This window comes from Populus euphratica, unplaced genomic scaffold (assembly GCF_000495115.2).
Source record: "Populus euphratica unplaced genomic scaffold, PopEup_1.0 scaffold117.1, whole genome shotgun sequence".
Lineage (NCBI taxonomy): Eukaryota > Viridiplantae > Streptophyta > Magnoliopsida > Malpighiales > Salicaceae > Populus > Populus euphratica.
The window spans coordinates 348,960-368,328 of NW_011500008.1; the positions used below are offsets into that span (position 1 = coordinate 348,960).

At 31.5% G+C, this 19,369-nt stretch overlaps 1 protein-coding gene across 1 annotated transcript; it reads left to right on the forward strand.

The window, feature by feature from the left end:
* The first annotated feature begins 8,062 nt into the window (after nucleotides 1-8,062).
* LOC105141285 (protein trichome birefringence-like 19) lies at nucleotides 8,063-11,460 on the forward strand. Its single transcript, XM_011048470.1, has 2 exons — nucleotides 8,063-8,706; nucleotides 10,513-11,460. Exons 1-2 carry the CDS (start codon nucleotides 8,188-8,190, stop codon nucleotides 11,332-11,334), a joined length of 1,341 nt encoding a protein of 446 aa, XP_011046772.1. The 5' UTR covers nucleotides 8,063-8,187; the 3' UTR covers nucleotides 11,335-11,460.
* The last annotated feature ends 7,909 nt before the right edge of the window (nucleotides 11,461-19,369 follow it).

Consider the following 19,369-nt stretch of genomic DNA (forward strand, 5'->3'; position numbering starts at 1 on the left):
TATCTTGTATTATTAGATATATTATTATAAAATATGCTTTGGTTAAGGAGTTATTGATACTTCAAGTGCAAAATGATGATATAAAACCATGATAAAAATGCACTTTTAAGTACTAATCACTAAGCCTCCTCCTCCTCCTCTTCTTCTTATGTAAAAAACATGAGCATCCCTTTTTTTTCTCTTATTCTTCTCTTCTCTTCCACGCTTAGGTATTTCTTCACCTCTTTTCTTTTCTCAGTTTTTTTAATTAACATACTGTATGAATTTATTTATTTTCCTTTTCTCAGCTTCACTCAAAACTATATTAAGGTAAGATTTTTTATTTTTATTTTTCTAATATTTTTATTTTATTTTATTTTTAAATTATTTTATTCTTAATAATTGTATGAATGTTGTCGTAGGATTTTTTTCATGTGAGATCAATTTTTAGTTGATTTATTTATATGATTTTTAAATAGATTTTAATTATTTAATTATTTTTCTAGTTTTGTTAAATAGATTTTTTTAAAAATAATTTTAAATAATCACAGATGGAATTGTATACGGTATTCTTGTCTGTTATATAACAACCTTCTCGAGGAAAATACTGATGGAATGAAGTGGATAATTTTTTTAGTGTGTTTTTTCCGCCAGTAAATTCATCTATAATAATATTGTTTTTTTTACCGACAGACTTACTGAAAGATAAAATTACCGACAAATGATTCACCGACATAACATTTTCATCTGTGATCTTATCAGTAAATTAATTACCAACAAAATAATAATACAAATATCGATGAAAAATTTTGTTGGTAAATATAAGAATTTTGGTAGTGTTTATTGAATCTGAAATAATTGAAATAGAAAGCATTGAGTTTAAAAGAGCAAAATTAGAAAGAAAAAATTGAGATAATAAAACCTAAACTAAATTATGGGTAAATTTGAGGTAGCCCGAGCCTTCTTGGGTAAATGTGATTTGCTTTAAAGCAATTTCCTACCTCTCTGCTAATCCTTCCCTCTTATTTATTAACTACGTCTTAGAATTTGAATTTGAATTCAAGAAGGAAACTTTTTGGTGAGAATCCTATATTGATTTGTTTGATGACCACTTCTCTCATGTAAACGATGGCATTGCCTATAACTGGTGTTTCGTTGAAGGGAAATAAAATATCATGGTTATTCACATCTATGAATTTCATAGAAGTTTTACCGAAATCTAACTAGTATTTAATAATCTTTGTGGTTGTGGATAGGTTTACCAAATATGCATACTTTATTCCAATGTCTTATCCTTACAGTGCTATGAAAATAGCCAATTTGTTTTCGCAACATATAATAAAGCTTCATGGATTACTAGACCGTATAGTATCTGATAAGAATCCTACTTTCCCTAGTAAATTATGGGGAGAGTTTTTCTAACTTTAAGGGGTTGAGTTATTGATGTTTATGACGTAACACCTACAAATCAATGGTCAGTCAGTGGCAATAAACAAAACACTAAAAGGATATTTAAGATGTTGTGTGGGGGATAATTCCAAGACTTGGTCAAATTGGTTGACCATAGCCGAGTACTGCTACAATATCAGCTATCATACTTCCCTTATAACCACTTCATTTAAAGCAACCTATGGCTACTCACCCCATAAGCCTTACGGATTATATTCTAGGGTCTACCAATAATCAAGTTGTAGAGGAATAATTATAATAAATGACAAAACAAATCATAAAAATCAAGTTCAATTTAGCTAAAGCACAAAAGGGGCAAAAGAGACAGGCAAACAAGGAAAGAAAAGAGATCCAATTTAAAAAGAGTGAATGGGTTTACCTCCGACTCTAGCCATTAAGACAATCCAACATGCTAAAAAGCGAGAATAAAAAATTAGCATATAAATATTTTAGGCCATTTAAAATCTTGAAAAAAGTAGGAGAGGTGGCTTACTAGTTAGATCTTCCAAAAGATGGTCGTATGTATAGTATGTTTCATATCTCACCACTAAAGAAATAGGTTGGGAAGGGTACCGCTCCTGAAGCAAGGCTACTTATTTTTTATTCCAAACAAAAAACTCAACTTGAACCTCTGAAGATCCTAGACAAAAGAAGCCAAATCTCAAGTAGGAAGGTAAGAAAAGAGGTGTTGTTAAGGTGAGAGGTACAAACTAGAAAATATGAGTATGGGTTGAGGAATCTTGGCTAAAAATTGTTTACCCTCACTTTGAGGCAAGGTTTTTTTTAAAGGGAGGGGAATTGTATTAATCTAGCAAGTTATGGTCAATTTCTTTTGTTTTGCCAAAAGAGATACAATGAAGAGTCTACTCTAAAAATGAAGAAGACACAATGGTGGAGAGACAAGAGAACCTATAAAAAATAAAATAGATTAGCACGAGTATGGTTTGGATGCATAAATGGAACTAGATACTTACATGGAATGTTGGAAGAGACTCTTTTATCACAGGTTAACATGTGGAAATGATATTTTATTTCCCTTAAATAACAAAGCATTAGTAATAAGCAACAACACCATTTTTATACGAGAAGTGGTAAATATACAAATCAACTTAGGATTCTTACCAGATAGTTTCCTTCTTGATTTCAAATTCTAAGATTTAGTTAATAAATAGAAGAAAAGAATTAGCATAGAGCTAGAAAATTGCTTTAAAGCAAATCAGGTTCACTGAAGAGGTCCAGGCTACCTTAAATAGGCTTAGAAAATTTAGTTTAGGATTTATTATCTTAATTTGTTATTTCAAACTCAATACTTTTTATTTCAATTGTTTCGGTTTCAATAAAGATATCCCACCCATTCTTGTTTTTTAATTCTCATCTTAAGAAATAATTATCTAGAATCATTATAAAATGGGACTAACACAAAGTTGAAGAAATTATGAGGGTGAATATATGGTTGTACAGTAAGAAGTAAGAGTACGTGATTAGAGGGATTCGATCAGGAGAAGTGGTGGTGTTTGAGAATAGAACACCGATGCCTTTCTTTGGCTTATCACAAGGTTCCTTCCCTCGTACCGTTGCCTTTCTTCGGCTTCCTAATTTCCCTATTGTAGAGTTGTTGGAGGAAATTAAAACTTGTGTGAATGTTCTCTAATATATACAAGACCTCTATATATGCAATGTGCATGAACACGGATGCTACCATATTATATGTCATTGTCCCATTATTATGTAAGCTTGAATTATTCTTAATTTTCTTTATTTTAATGAAAACCTATATATTAATGTGATGATCTATGGATAATTATTTAAGAATGTATTCCTAAATTACGTTTCTTAAATGAAAAAGTTCTAAATGTTAAATAATTCTCGCAATTTTAGTTCTTTAAAAAAATCTAGATTTATTTATGATTATTTGAAATACTTACAAGAATTTCTTTTACATTTCGGATTATGATTTATTTTTTATTATTTGGAAAGGACATTTACAAGAAATATTGATAGTTAGATTCATCTTGCCAACAAGAAAAGGGACCGTACCGTATTTTAATACTTGTGTTTGCTTGATAATTTGCTCTCAAGTTTAGTTGCTTTACCTTTTGTTCTATCATGTTTTGGGATTTTTTCATATGTTCCAGTACTCTTGTTCGAGTTTAAAGATTATACATCCGTGTTTAGCTCTCCGGACTCAAGTTTTGGCCGGGAGCTACTTTTTGGTATCATCAGCCACTGAAGCTATGGTCACTGTTATTGAAATTACTTCAGTTGCACGTTACAAGTGTGTCAACATTAGGGCTAAGGGATTACAGGGAACTGTGAGCTTGAAGAAAGCTTTCAGAAGTAAAGTTGATGTTATGGCATTTTCAGATGTTACTAGAATCTTGCCTTGGTAATCACAGGCTGTGACTCTGGGCTGTCTTCAGGAATTCCCTGATGCCTCGTTTTATTTTCTCCAGTTCGTTTTCTGACAGCAACAAGAGCATAACAAAGTAGCTGATGACTTGCTAACTACATAGTACGAACCCTATCTTCCACCATGATTTTACCTTGCAGTGATGCGTATTTCCTTGGGACATTCCAAACGTGCGGTTTTTGGCAATTCTCTTCTCTTGAAGAAGACCATACGCAGAGGCTAAAGGTGGAATACATCCACAGGTTTCTTTTCTCAAAGAAAAACTATCAGAAGGCCACTGTTTCCTAGAACAGAGACTAGACATATGAGTGACCAAAAAGGTCTACTTAATGGGGATTTTGGTGAAGATCATTGCTGCAATTTGCCAATACTTTAATCTAAAGTGATGGAAATGATTTAGCTTTTCTCCCGTAGGATACCATGCAATGCTTATATTCAATTTCTTGTCAATAAAGACATCTAGGGATGGCCTATCCACACATAAAGGCAGGCTAATACGACAACATAAATTATTGCAAATCTTTGTGGAAGTGAACATTGCAAAACGACCCGGACAACTCAAGGGATTCCTTTTGAATTCCACGACAAAGGTTTTTTTTCAACATCAATTTCGTATAACCATAATTGTTAAACTCGTAATTTAAAACCCGTTTCAACTGGATTTCAAGTTAAATAGAAAAACATACTAACTAGATAAAGTCAGTTGACCTCATGGTTTTTAATGATCTAATTGATGCAGCCAAATATAAAAAAAATAATTAATTTGAATTGATATGATGATCTGTGAATTGACATAATTTCCCGGTCCGAGAAAGCTGCCATGAGCTGAAGCTTGTTTTGTTTTGCTGTGGTTCTTGCATTGGCAGAAATAGCAGGAAACCGAGGCCCTACAATTATCTCACATTTTAGGCTTCTCATTTAACCCAAATTCTTTGGATTTGGATCATCATTATCTTTGGACCTGATTTCTGTAATCTAGCCCTTAGAGCCCAGTACGCAACGCTAACAAAAATACTTGGGTTTGGAAAATTTAATATGTTTTCTTGACTTAAGGTGACCAGAGGATATTTGAAAATAGGGTAGTGATTGTGATAAATATTTTTTATTTAGAAATATATAAAAAAAAAAATTTATTTTAGAAACGCTGTTAACTGGATTCTCAAATACCGTGTTAATTTTGCAGTGATGTGCATTGAGGACTTCTTGTGGGGTTAATAAATATTGAGCCTAGATATACAAAGATGATATAAGAAATCAAATAACTACAGAATAATAAAAACCATATCCCCTAAACTAGACAGCAGACTGGAAGAGGAGGGCCACAAAAAAAACTGTATTATTAGGAATAAGAACAAGTATCCCAGCCAGAGAGAATCAAGATGAACAGGAGTCGTGACCGCATGCATCATAATCCATCAGAGAAAAAGCTGGAGAAATATCAAGATATGATGAATTTATGTAAGATTCGAAATTTCACTTCATTTCCTTGTTGTTAAGCGGACAGCCTAACAGATGGAGCTGGACGTTGGCCTAGCTAGATAATCGGCCGACGAACGTCACAGTGATTATGAAAATGAAAACCCAACTACTTTTGTTGGATTAATATTAGGTCAAAATCATCAAGTATGATTGGCATGCAATACCAACTAGTGATGATGATTTGTATAGAGACAGATTTCGTGTATATAATGCGAGTGTGTGTATTTGTGTACAAAATCTGCCTCCACTGACACCTATTTTTCTACCTTCTTTTTTTTTTTTTTAATTGTATTTGCTTGGTTTCTATGCAAAAAGAATGGAGAAGGATGGACTCGACTTTGAATCACATCCATATATCCTTACTACTTTAAAGCTCACAAAAAAACAAGAGGTTAAGAAAGAAGATAAAAGAAGACACGGTCTAAAATCCTTTCCAAGGTGTCTTTGTTTCTTCTTCTTTTTTATTACATAAAAAACATTGAGGGTGCCCGTAGGTGATCCAATCTAATCATAGTTTAATGAACTATTTATATAATTCACGGTCTAAAATCCTTTTTGCATAAGATCCATAACTCCCAAATCCCAACATATCCATTCGAAAAGATAAAAAAATAAATTTAAAAAGGGTAAATTGTTTTAGGAGGTATTGAAAGACAATTTTCCAAATGATGCCCTGATATAATTAAATGTGTTTTTGGTTTTGATATAGCTTTTATGTTTCGGTTTTTAAAAATAAGTTTTAAAAAATGTATGTTTTGTTAAAATGGTAATTAAAAAGATTTTTATATACAAAATAAATCAAAAATAGATCTTCAAAAATAAAATGTTATTTAAACTACCATAATACCAAATAGTCTTTAAATTACATAATTATTAAAAATATCATATATCTTATGTTTGTTATACATTATTATCAATTGTTCTCTGAAAATGTGGTGACAGTTAAGGATAATTACGTGTATAACCATAAGTTAAAGATTTGATATATATCTCTTTGTTGTTATGCTGACTATACGAGAAGGATTGAAATAATAACAGGCTAAAGATGTCTCTGTATATATGTGTAATTCTGCTTAAGATTAATAAAAAAGTTAATAAAAAAATGTAAAACTCTTTCACTCTTAATTTTTTCAATAACATAGTAGATGCTACAGCAATAGTTGGGGCATGGAAATAATTATATAACAAAACCATGCAACAAGATTGAGAAGATATAAATAAATTGATGGAATATGACATATTTATCATAAACATGCTATCTTTTGTCATTCTTAGTAATAAATTTGTATAATTAGGGTAATTTTTAGTGTAATTAATACCTATAAAACTGAGTTCATCCCATCAAACCGCGAACTACATCTTAAGCTATTGGACACTCAAATTGAATAAAAAAAATATTAATGTATCATTTCTTGTCTTATAGAAAAGTTCATTCGATTGAAACAAAGCAAATGAAATACACGGCTATATTGACTCTTTTCAATCTCACAAGTTTCATATGTGGCTGGCTCCTTCTCCTGGCATGAGAGCTATTCGTGAAGCTGATAGAGCTGTTCTTTCTTTTGTACGAAAAAAGAAAGAAAGAAAAAGTTGTATGCTCACCTGTTAAGCTTAATTTATTCTTGCTTAACCCCACTTCACACAGTCTAAAGTGAATGACAATGAAAATGTATAATAATTAGATTGATACCTAACCCAAATATTAATCAAACGAAAGGAAATAACCATCTCAAGGTAGCATATATTACCTAATCGCACGGTCCATTACTTGAATCTGGTCCTTGCCAGCCTAGTATTTAATCTCTCCTCCAAATGGCAAATGCTACATTAACGGCGTAGATCTTCTGGATGATGCTCAAAATTAACCAGCATGGTATGATCCAATCTCAAGTGAAAATATATATATAGACACACACACACTGTGTTCCATGGATGGTTATTTGTAAGAATTTGAGGTTTTACTGGTCGGAAGATATAACTTAGTTATCCTTAAAAAGAACCACTCCCACTTCCCTTTTCTAGTTTTGGTCTCAACTGTCCTCCCTGGTCATTGCTTTTTGAAATAAACAAATCCCTTACTAGTCAGGATTTGGTGATGTTTAGGAATTAGGAACCTCCTCAACAATTTGATAAATTCTGACTTGCCCGTCACTTGCTCACTCGCATGTATGCTGCATCTGATCATTTTCCCTTAGAAAGGTCACTTGAAACTTGGAATTCAAGATTTTAATCTCTTTAAGAAATAAAACAAGTCAAAGAGTACTACAAAGACCCACCAGCAAACTATATATTTGTTTTCTTTTATTTGTTCATTTTGAACTTGTAATTATCATCTTATAATTTGATAATTAAGGAAGTTAAGCTAGCACTCCCAACAAGGCTAGCCACAGCATAATGTAGCGGGCTTGAATTTTGATCCACAGGGTGTTTTACCTAATGCTCACTGTCAATTACCTAATTATCATTTAGATTTTTTTTTTCTTGCTAGCTTAATTAGAAGGGGCACATCCCTTTAACGTGATTATCAATTTAATAATAATAATGATAATAAAGAAAGAGAGAGTTCATCTAGATATAAAACACATTAGGAATTGAACGTCACAAAATAAAATTTCCTAAAAGATGCATTTAATTTTAGTTATGATCAATTGCTAATATTTTACTCGACAAATGCATAGCATACATGTAATAAGATCCTTCCAGGGATTAAAAAAGTAATTTGCCTTAAATATTATTGAATTAATTTACAAGAACATTTATAGCTGTACTAGGTAGCCACAATATGAATAAATAGGTGAGCAAGCCAGTCTCTTTCCAAAGCCTTGCAATCCCATTACCTCCCACCCTCTTTCTCCTTTTCTCTCACTAAAATGAAGGTTTATGCCATGAATCAGCTTCCCTTTGGCAGCAAGCACCATGCTCTACGAAAACACACACCAATAATAGCCTTAACAGTAACCTTTACCCTGGTTCTTTTCACAGTTGTTCCTCTATGGTACCCTTTGCTGGGGTACCCTCTATATTTGTTGAAAAGCTTTTCCAAGTCACAAATCTCAATATCATCTTATGTTGCTGTGGAGTATGGCTCAATATATGAGCGTGAAAGCGAGCAAAAATGTGACATATTCACAGGAGAATGGATACCAAATCCTCATGCACCGTATTACACAAACACAACATGTTGGGCAATACATGAGCATCAAAATTGCATGAAATATGGAAGACCCGATACTGGGTTCATGAAATGGAGATGGCAACCAGATGGATGTCAGCTACCTGTTTTTAATCCTGCTCAGTTCCTTGAAATTGTTAAAGGCAAGTCTATGGCTTTTGTTGGAGACTCTGTGGGCAGAAACCAAATGCAGTCCTTGATATGCCTTCTATCCAGGGTACGCCTCTTTCTTTTTCTTTTTTTCTTTTTTTTTTCCTGCATGTTAATTAATGCTACAATTAAATATTATATTGAATTTTTACAAATTCTTTCCCATTCTATTTTATTATTTGTAGTTTCCTTTTTTAAAGAGAGGTTCAAATTCCTTTTTTTTAATTAAAAAAAAACCACTAATACTAGCTGAGTTACAATTTCGCTAAATTCACATGATAATCACCACAGCAATAAGTCATGGAGCATTGACAATGACACTCAATCCATTTATAACAAGATCTTGATTTTAGCTAATATATCCACCGTAAGGTGTTTTTTAATTATTTATTATTTTTTAATGGCACTAGCTAAATTTAAATAATATTTTTCCTCAATTACTATAAAAAAAAAACCTTGTGCTTAGATTAATCGCTGGGAAATTAATTAGTACATGAGATTAAATTTATTGGAAGTGGGATTTGCGGTGATGCAGAGAAAAAATAGAACAAATTAACTACTTACATTGTGTCATTAAAAAGTTTGAAACAGTTCAGTTTAACTAATCATGTTTGAATCACCAACGAGTTAGTTGACCTAAAGCATTATATATCAAGGATTTGGTAAAAAGGATGCCTCCAGGCCCCAACATATCATATCTCTTGAAATTCGGCAACCTAATGTCGCATGGATAGAACTACCACGTCCATTAATAAATTAATCATTATATATATATATATATATATATTTATAATTAAAGATTATTGGAGCTCATTTTATTATAAACAGTGTACAGAAAGGGAGAAGGAAACGGGTTTTTAAGTAAGCTACTTTTTCCCTTGGAGACTTAAGCTCTCACGCAATCTAATAATTTGCCTCCAAAAGCTGTCCTTCAGCCAGTTTTAGCCAAGAAAGTGACCAGCAACTCATTATAATATAGAATCAAGAGAAAAATACACTGTGGGCTGGGTGGCGTGATATGCTTGAGCAGCCACGCAAACCAATGGCTAGGACGTAGCTTGGTTTTGTTTGCTTAGTATTTTAAATTTACGTGCTCGTTTTTTTCTCTAATTATATATTATATTGTCTCTTTCCCAAATTAGTAATGCGGTCTCCTGGCTACTCCTCCAATTTCCTCTTTCGAGGGTGAATGTGTCTTGATGAAGCGTCATTGATCAGACTAACTTGTAGAAGGAATTTTCTTTTTCAGAAGGGTTATTGTTTTAAACCTCAATTAGTTCTTGATTAGTATAATTCTTTGTTGAGAACAAGCAATCTCAGATGCCTTATTATTAGAATAAAGAATAGCTTAGAGGTCTCTATCTTTCTATTCGAGATATTAAAGATCACTAAAGAGATAACTTGACATCCAACCAATCTTCATGAAGTGGATGTGTTAATTATGATTAGTACTAAATCATCATCTTATTACACTCAAATTAAATCTACTAATTAGAACATGAATCCAAGTTTGAGTAGGTAATGAGAAGCTCCTCGTAATCTTAGATAGATTATCAATGTGGGCCAATTAAGCTCATTTTCAAAACAAATAATTAAACGAATACTTAATAATTATCTGGATATATTTATGTAATCTATCTAGTGGCTACTGAACTTTGTATCTACCATAATGATAGATGTGCTATTATATATATTTCGTTTAAAAAAGCTATCTAGAATATTGCATGAAGATTGCCCCAGTAATTTTGCCTCAAGTGATCCAGGACCCTTAAGTAATGGATCTTCGAGCCCTCGTGGTCATCTCATGCTTTATTAGAAGCGATTATTCTTCTTAATTAATTATTTGATGGTAGTCTCTAATGATTTATTTCAGGTGGAATATCCCATTGATGTTTCATATACACCAGATGAACACTTCAAACGTTGGAGGTATCCATCATACAATTTCACCCTCGCAACGTTTTGGACACCCCATTTAGTCAAGGCTGAAGAAACAGATGCCAATGGACCGACTCACACCGGCCTCTTCAACCTCTACCTTGATGAATTTGATGAAGGATGGACAACCCAAATCGAGGAGTTTGATTATGTGATCATCAATGCAGGGCATTGGTTCTATCGTCCATGCATTTACTATGAAAATCGCAAAGTAGTTGGTTGTCGTTTTTGCCTCCTAGAAAATGTGACAGACTTGCCTATGTATTTTGGGTACAGAAAAGCGTTCAGGACAACTTTTAGAGCCCTTAATAGCCTTAAAAATTATAAGGGTATAACATTTCTTAGGACATTTTCACCATCACATTTTGAGAATGGGGAATGGAATAACGGTGGGGATTGTGTGAGAAGAAGGCCTTTTAGAAGCAATGAGACTAGTTTGGAGGGTATAAATTTTGAGCTTTACATGACACAATTGGAGGAGTTTAAGCTTGCTGAGAAGGAAGGGAAAAAGAGGGGTTTGAGATTTAGGTTATTGGACACCACACAAGCTATGTTGTTGAGGCCAGATGGTCACCCTAGCAGATATGGGCATTGGCCTCATGAAAATGTCACCTTGTATAATGATTGTGTGCATTGGTGCTTGCCTGGCCCAATTGATACATGGAATGATTTCTTGTTGGAAATGTTGAAGATGGAGGGTGTGAGATCATACGAGGAGAAGCTTGATTTAAGTGATAGAAAAATGAAGTTAAGATAAATTCATTTCTATTCTTCTCCAAAACAGAAAACCAGTCCAATCGCCCTTTGTGTTTATAGGTTCTTTATTGTATTATTGGAGTTATGCATTGATTTATTTATAAAACTTTATTGATGCCTTCTTCTTCTTTTAATTACATATTCATGTAAGTTTAAATACCTTCTAAACTATCGGTTAAGCACAACTTAATTCTTGATTTTTCAATCTTTTGACCATATATTAGGAACACGGATTTCTTTTCCATTATCTTGGTATGTTGGCATTCCCTTTGAATGATAAATTAGCTTAGTGTAGCCCATGACAATGACTTAACCCATCATGATTATGCATATAATAATTCTTAAGGAATACTTTATAAATAATTTTTTTCCCATGATTTTGGATGTAAATTTAGAGAAAGAGCAGCTTTACGTGTTCTATTATATATATATATATATAGCATTATAGCAGTTGCAAGTATTTTATATCTCAATAATATATATGGTAAATCATCATAATTATTTGTTTATTTATTAACTTGCGTCTCCCAAGACTCCATATTCTCCTCAGTGAATCATATTACCTTTGATATTCTATTATTTTGCACATTACTTCTAGTATGAAAGGAAAAATCATTATGCTAAAAAGGGAAAGAAATCTATATTAAAAAAGTCTCACAAAAACACATAAATAAGATTTCATGGGGGAGTAATTTGATTTCACAACATTAAGACATTCTTAAACATGCCAAAAATTTAACTTCAAACAATAATAAAAAAAATACTCATATTTAATAAAAGCTCCTTCATCTTAATTTTTCCCTATAAAATTCTCTTCAATAACATAACCATCAATAATTATCGTATCAATCATGAGAGATAATGTTATCTATAAAGAAAATGAAAAAAAAAAGAATCAATAATGCTTAATCAAGATATAAAAATATATATATAAACACCAAATTGAAATATAAATATAAATACAATTGAAAAAAAAATTATAAAAACTATTACAATTAATAAGTAGATGGTTATATTTCTAATTATTCTAATCATGTAGATATAGATTTTCAAAGAAACGAACAAAGAAAACACACATAAAGACATGATTTTTAAGAATATCTGATTGAAATAGTTTGTTAGCTAATTTTGTCATTTGTAGTTTGTCCTAATAACTCAATTTGATAAGAATTTTTTTTTTATTTACTTGGTAACTAAGGTAGAAAAGGAGAAATAAAATAAGTATCGAGGAAATGGCATCTAAATTATTTAGTATAGATAACCACTATAATAGTAAAAAAAAAAAAGCATCAAGGAAAATGCCAATTTTTACTGCCCATGTATAAACCGCAATGCCTTTTTCTTAAAAGAAGAATTTTCAAATTAAAAAATATTTTTTAAAAAAGAAAAGAAAACACAAAGAACACATATGAATGCTCATGTATATAGATTTTTAAGTTCACCAATGACTCATATTTGTTAATTTATTTGTGTTAAAAAATCAACCTATGACACCTCAAACTTTTCAAACTTACAGAAACCTCAATAACATATTCCAATACTTTAAAAGGATATTTATTAGCTTTTAAAATATTCAAATTACCAGTTGATAAGATATATGTATTGAGATAGGAAACTAGTCTATATTTTTTCTATCTAAAAAGAACTCTAGAATAGATAACAAAATATTATACTAAACCATTATTTCTTGTAAAGACTTCAAAGCATAAGAAAACTTTACATGGTATCAGAACTACTCATAAGACCACCATCCCCTTTTCTTTTGATACATAATGGCTTTTCCATCTTCTGTTTCCAGTACCACCTTCAATACTTCTGCTACTTTGACACTTTTCAATCTTCCAATGACCGTCAATGTCAAACTTAATTCTTTAAACCACCTTGTTTGGAAAGCATAAGTTTTATCCTATTTTAAAGGCCAATATGTTTTTAGCCACCTTGATGGTATTATACCACCATCACCTCATAAACTTATTGTCTCTTCTCCCACTGACAATGTTGTCACTACCACTCATAACCCTCTTTGTGATCAGTAGCTACATTAGGATTCCCTAGTCATAGCCATCATTAGCTCTTTTCTCATTGAAGATGTTCTTCCCAAGTCTTATCTTACATAGCTTATCGTGAGGTATGACTTGCCCTTGAACATAGTTTTTTTTTCTCTTTCTTGTGCCAAAACCATCCAAGCTTACACATAACTTGCCAATGTAAAAAAGGTGTTATGTTTGCCCACTCTTATTTTCTTCATATCAAACATTTGTCAAATGGATTTGCTCTCACTAGACAACCTTTAACTTGTGATGATGTCATCATTTATTTGTTTGTTGGCCTCAATCAGGAATATGATTCCTTGGTTTCAACAATTTTCTCTCATCCTGATCCCATTATGTAGAGGAATTCTATTCCCTGCTTCTTCTCTATGAGTTCTGCATCACTTACGACAATTATCTTACAACACCTGTTGCCCCAATCCATCTTGCTACTAGACAACCTCTAATGCATCCTTCATCTCAATTTCGATCATCTCCTGTTATACACACTTGTGGTCATATTCTTGATTGTGGCTAAGGGTGTAGTGCTCAATTCTCCTATAGAGACATCTTTTAGTCCACTTATGTTATTTGTTAGGTGTGTTTTACACAATGTCATATTACCCAAAAATGCTTCCATTATTTTAATGTCTCCTATCAAGATCAACAACCTCAAGTCATGATTTCTACTCGAATTTCATCCAATAAGAATGACTAGCATCCCAACACAAGAGCAGCCCATTACCTTATCAATGATGGTAACAATCTTTATATTTCCATTGATGACTATGAAGGCTAGGATCATATTCAGCTGGTAAATGATGTAGGTTTGAAAATAGTAAGAAGTGACACTTCTACTCTTTCTTCTCTTTCTAAATCTTTTATTCTTAACCAACTACTTATTGTGTCTGAAATTCATAAAAATCTTCTTTATATTCATCATTTTGTCTTGACAATAATGTTTTTTTTTTTTTAATTTCATGCTTTTTTCTTCCTTGTAAAGGATTACTTGAGGAATGTCTTGCATCATAGAAAACTCAATAATGGTATTTACAACTTCTTTGCTTCCCTTACACATCTTCAGCCATAAGCTTTCTTTAGTATTCGCGTGTTTGTTTCTCTTTAGCATTGCCATATTGGTCATGCCTCTTTTCTTGTCATTAATAAAGTTTTTCTTTATTTGTAAAAAATAACAATTTTTTCATTTGTTTTAATTGTCAATTAGCCAAGAGCCATTCTTTACCTTTTAAAATTATGCATGTGTCTATTTTAAAACCTTTGAAGTTAATTTATTTTAAAGTTTGGGGACCAGCCTTTCTCTTATTTACTTTTGGTGCATATTATTACATTAGCATTTTAAATGATGCTGTTAAGTTTCTATGGTTGTTTCCTTTAAAACTCAAGTTTGAGGTCCATTAGACATTTATTCTTTTTCAAACAATTTTGGAACATCAATTTAATAGAAAAATTAAGGCATTATAATTTAATTAGGGTGATGAATTCTACAACCTTAGCATATACTTATACCATCAAGGCATTCATCATAGAATCACTTGTCTTTATACACACCAACATGCTAGTGCCATTAAAAGACATCACAAACAAATTGTTGAGATAGGTGTAGAATCACTTGCTCTTTTCCATTAACCCCAAATGTTTTGGGAAGATGCATTTCACATTATTGTTTTTATCATTAATAGATTGATAACCTAAATCCTTCACAATAAATCTCTTTGAAATGGCTCATTATAAAAAACTAGATTATTATTTTTTAAGTGCATTTTGATGTGCATGCTAGCCTTATTTGCGTTACATTATAATCAAAACAAAATGGATTTTAGTTCAAAAAATTGCATATTTAATGGTTATTAATACGACCAAAAGATTGATATCTTCTCCCAAGTGCAGGAGTCTCGAAGTAATAAATAACCCGGCAAGACCGAAGTCAAATCACAGAGAGGTTAATTGTATAAATTATAAACAACAATAATATAACAACAACAACAACAACAATAATAAGAGTACTAATACTAATAATATTACTAATAAGAGTAATATTAATAATAATAGTAGTAATAATAATAATATTAATAGTAGTAATAATAATAAAAAAAAGAAGAAGAAGTTGATGAGAACTTTGAGATGAAAGATTAATATGAGGATTAAAAAATGATAACAACAAATATTAAGGTTGAAGGATCCACTAATGGTATGTCAAATAAATATAGTATTAATTCTTATTATTCAATTAGAAATCACACATAAAGGAGGTTTTAATCAGATTATAAATTGTTAACATGCGTACATTTATTATCTTATTCAATTAATGCTAATACTTGTAAATGTTGTCAGACATTTATGATTATAACTTATGTTAATAACAAATCAAGTTCTTTTCATAGCATAGGTGTCGGTTATACCATACAGTATGAGCTATAAAAATATCAAGTATTTGTTGTACCAAATGTTATACAATATAAATCTAGATTAATTATTTAACAAGCAAAGTATTACAAGTGAAAAGATAACAAATACAAAAAATATTAGTATCAAATATTAAAGTTCATGTTGAATTTATACTATACTTATTCTTACACCATTAGTGTAACCTTTTCACCTTGACATAATAAACTTAGCTAAACATAATGAAAAAAAGAAAAATAAATAAATAAAATAAGAATATAAATAAGATAAAAGTTAACTAAGTAAAGAAAAGGAAATGAAAGACATAAACTTGATATTAATGAAAGCAAAATATATGTAATATAATGAGAAAAACTAAGAGCACGATCTTGATTTTGAAACCAAGATGCCTAAATACATGGCAAATATCTCCTTTTATAGGCCAAAATTGAGAACTTTTGATTTGATGACTAATTGACTAGGGGTGGCCAACTCTTGACTTGGTGACAATCCTTATCTTTTATTGTCTGCCCAAAACATCATTGATAACGTTAGAATTGGAACCACTTATACATGAAAGTTCTAGAAAATTGTCTCTGCTTTCCAGGAAAGAAAATTGAGGTCATTTGGACTTTTAAAACTCCAGATATGGGTATCTCATTTTTATTTTAAGCCAGACATTATTTAACTTTTACCTTCTTTTCATGGTTTATATTTAAAATCCATACTTGCATTTAAAAGAATTTGAGGAGATCTGTAACATGTATAATGACTCAAATTGTAGCATGAACGCCATCAGATTAAAGCTTTTTTTCTTTTTCATTAAAAGATAAAACTAAAACATGGCTATAAAATTTAAGACCTGGATCCATTCATACTTGGGATGAAATGCAACTATAATTCTTAAAGAAGTTTTTCTCATCTCACAGAACAAACTCTTTCAAAAGATAAATCACCACTTTTACTAAAAAATCAGGAGAAACATTTTATTAATGTTGGGATAGGTATTAAGACTTGCATAATACTTACCCTCATCATGGTTTTGAAACATAGAGATTGGTTTCATATTTTTATGAAGGGGGTTAATGATTAGTACTTAAAAGTGCATTTTTATCAAGGTTTTATATCATCATTTTGCACTTGAAGTATCAATAACTCCTTAACCAAAGCATGTTTTATAATAATATATTTAATAATATAAGATACCTTTAATTTATGGTAAATGTCTATTTTTAATGCAGGCCTATCACATAAATGAAAGGATTGATTGATGACTTGAAGAACTTAAATTGCAAGGATAAAGAGATGGCCAAACTTAGAAAAGAGATGTCGGTGCAATCCAAACCGGAACACTGTTCGGTAAATGGGTCATATCTGGAGCTATATATCTCAGATTTAGGTCAAATTTATATGGATGGAAAGGTAAGACATAGGCCTACAACTTTCATATGGAGCCCAAGATCTAAAAAGGCCATTATCAAGTCCAAATTGTAGCAACAACAAAGAAGCCCGAATCTGTCTTCCAGCCCGAGCACTGTTCGGTATTTTGGCCATATCTGGAGTTCTAGAAGTCCAAATGAGCTGAAGTTTTTACACAAGAAAGCTGAGACAATTGCCTACAACTTTCATGTTTGCAACTGGCTCCAGTTTTGACGTTATCAATGACGTTTTGGGCAGACAAGAGAAGATAAGGATTGTCACCAAGTCAAAAGTTGGTCACCCACTTATCAATTAGTCATCAAATCAATAGTTCCCATTTTTGGCCTATAAAAGGAGGCATTTGCCATGCATTTAGGCATCTTGGTGTTCAGATCAAGATCATGCTCTTCCTTTCTCTCTTTGTATTTTTTATGCTTTGTTTTCATTAATATTAAGTTTATGCCTTTCATTTCCTTTCCTTTACTTAGTTAACTTTTATGTTCTTATTTTGTTTATCTATTTTGCTTTCTTTCATTATGTCTAGCTAAGTTAATTATGTCAAGGTGAAAAGGTTACACTAATGGTGTAAGAATAAGTATAATGTAAACTTAATATGGACTTTAATGTTTGATACTAACATGTTTTATATTTGCTATCTTGTTCACTCTTTAATACTTTGCTTGTTAAATGACTAATCTTGATTTATGTTGTATAACACTTGGTACAACAAATGCTTGGCACTTTCATAGCCCATAATGTATGGTATAACCGACACCTGAGCTATGAAAGGAACTTGAATTTAATGAAACTTTTGAAGATGAAGACCCTAATGAAGCAATGAAGTACTTAGACTTCTTAGTGAAAATGCTTAAAATTGGGACATCGCATGTACTTTTAAGGCACGGAGTAAAACTCAACCTCTAGTGGAGGTATGTATAACCTTAGAAAAGATCATGACCTTCAAGCCAAGTTTGCATCTTTAGCTAGAAAAGTCAAAGTATTAGAATTTAAAAAAAGTAGTTAATTAAAATCTGTTTAAGACATTGTGTGTCAAATCTGTGAAATAAATGAACACTCAACGAATGACTATTCAACTTTGCCTTCTTTTAAGGAATGTCTCCGTGAACAAGCCTATGCTTTAAATAGTTTTCAAAGGCCCAAGCATAACCCATACTCGTAAATATACAATCCTGGTTGGAGAAATCATCCAAATTTTAGTTGGAAGAGTGATAATAACAATGCACAAACTTCACAACCACTATTTCAAGCACACCATAATTTCTAAAATTCTCATGAATATGCACCTCCTTAAGCTCCATTTCCTAAAAGAAATCTTGAAGAAATATTGTATGCATTCATTGAAAAGCAAGAGACAATCAATACTTAATTTGCTCAAAGTATGACAGATTTTAAAGATACTCTTGCAAAATTGACATTTGCTCTCAGTTTCCAAAAGAAAGGTAAGTTTTCATCTCAACCACAACAAAATCTTAAGGGGTAATACAATGCAAATGCAAGTAGTTCTAGAAGTCAATATATGAATCAAGTTAAATCAGTCACTACTCTTCGCAGTGGTAAAGCTATCGAAAAACTCGCTTTTGAACTTTATGAGAAAGATGATGAGTCAATCTCTAAGGGTAAGGAAGAGGTTAAATCTAAACATTGTAAAGAAAAGACTAATTTTCTGACAGCATTTTCATTTCCTCATGCCATGACCAAACAAAGAAAAGTCAATCACAACTCTGAAATCTTTAAAACTTTCAAACAGGTAAAGATCAATATACATTTACTGGATGTTATTAAACAGATTCCTTCCTAAGCTAAATTTTTGAAAGATCTATGTATTGTGAAGAGAAAACTAAATGTGAAAAAGAAAGCCTTTTTTTGCCGAACAATTAAGTGTCATTCTTTAGAGCAATAATGCTTTGAAATATAAAGACCCTGGTTGTCCTACAATTTCTTGCTTTATTGGAGAACATAAAATTGAAAGAGCCTTACTTGATCTTGGAGCTAGTGTGAATTTACTTCCATATTCAGTTTTTCAAAGTCTCAATCTAAGTGAGTTAAAACCAACTTCTATATCTCTTTTACTTGCCGATAGATCTGTAAAAGTGCCTAGAGGAATAATTGAAGATGTGTTAGTTTCATTTATCCTATAGATTTTATTATCGGATTTTATTATCT

Bases quoted from the DNA above. Each gene is read 5' to 3' on its own strand.
- LOC105141285 (XM_011048470.1), top strand. From the start codon at position 8,188: ATGAAGGTTTATGCCATGAATCAGCTTCCCTTTGGCAGCAAGCACCAT. The intron at 8,707-10,512 runs GTACGCCTCTTT...GATTTATTTCAG, and splicing joins TGATATGCCTTCTATCCAGG to GTGGAATATCCCATTGATGT.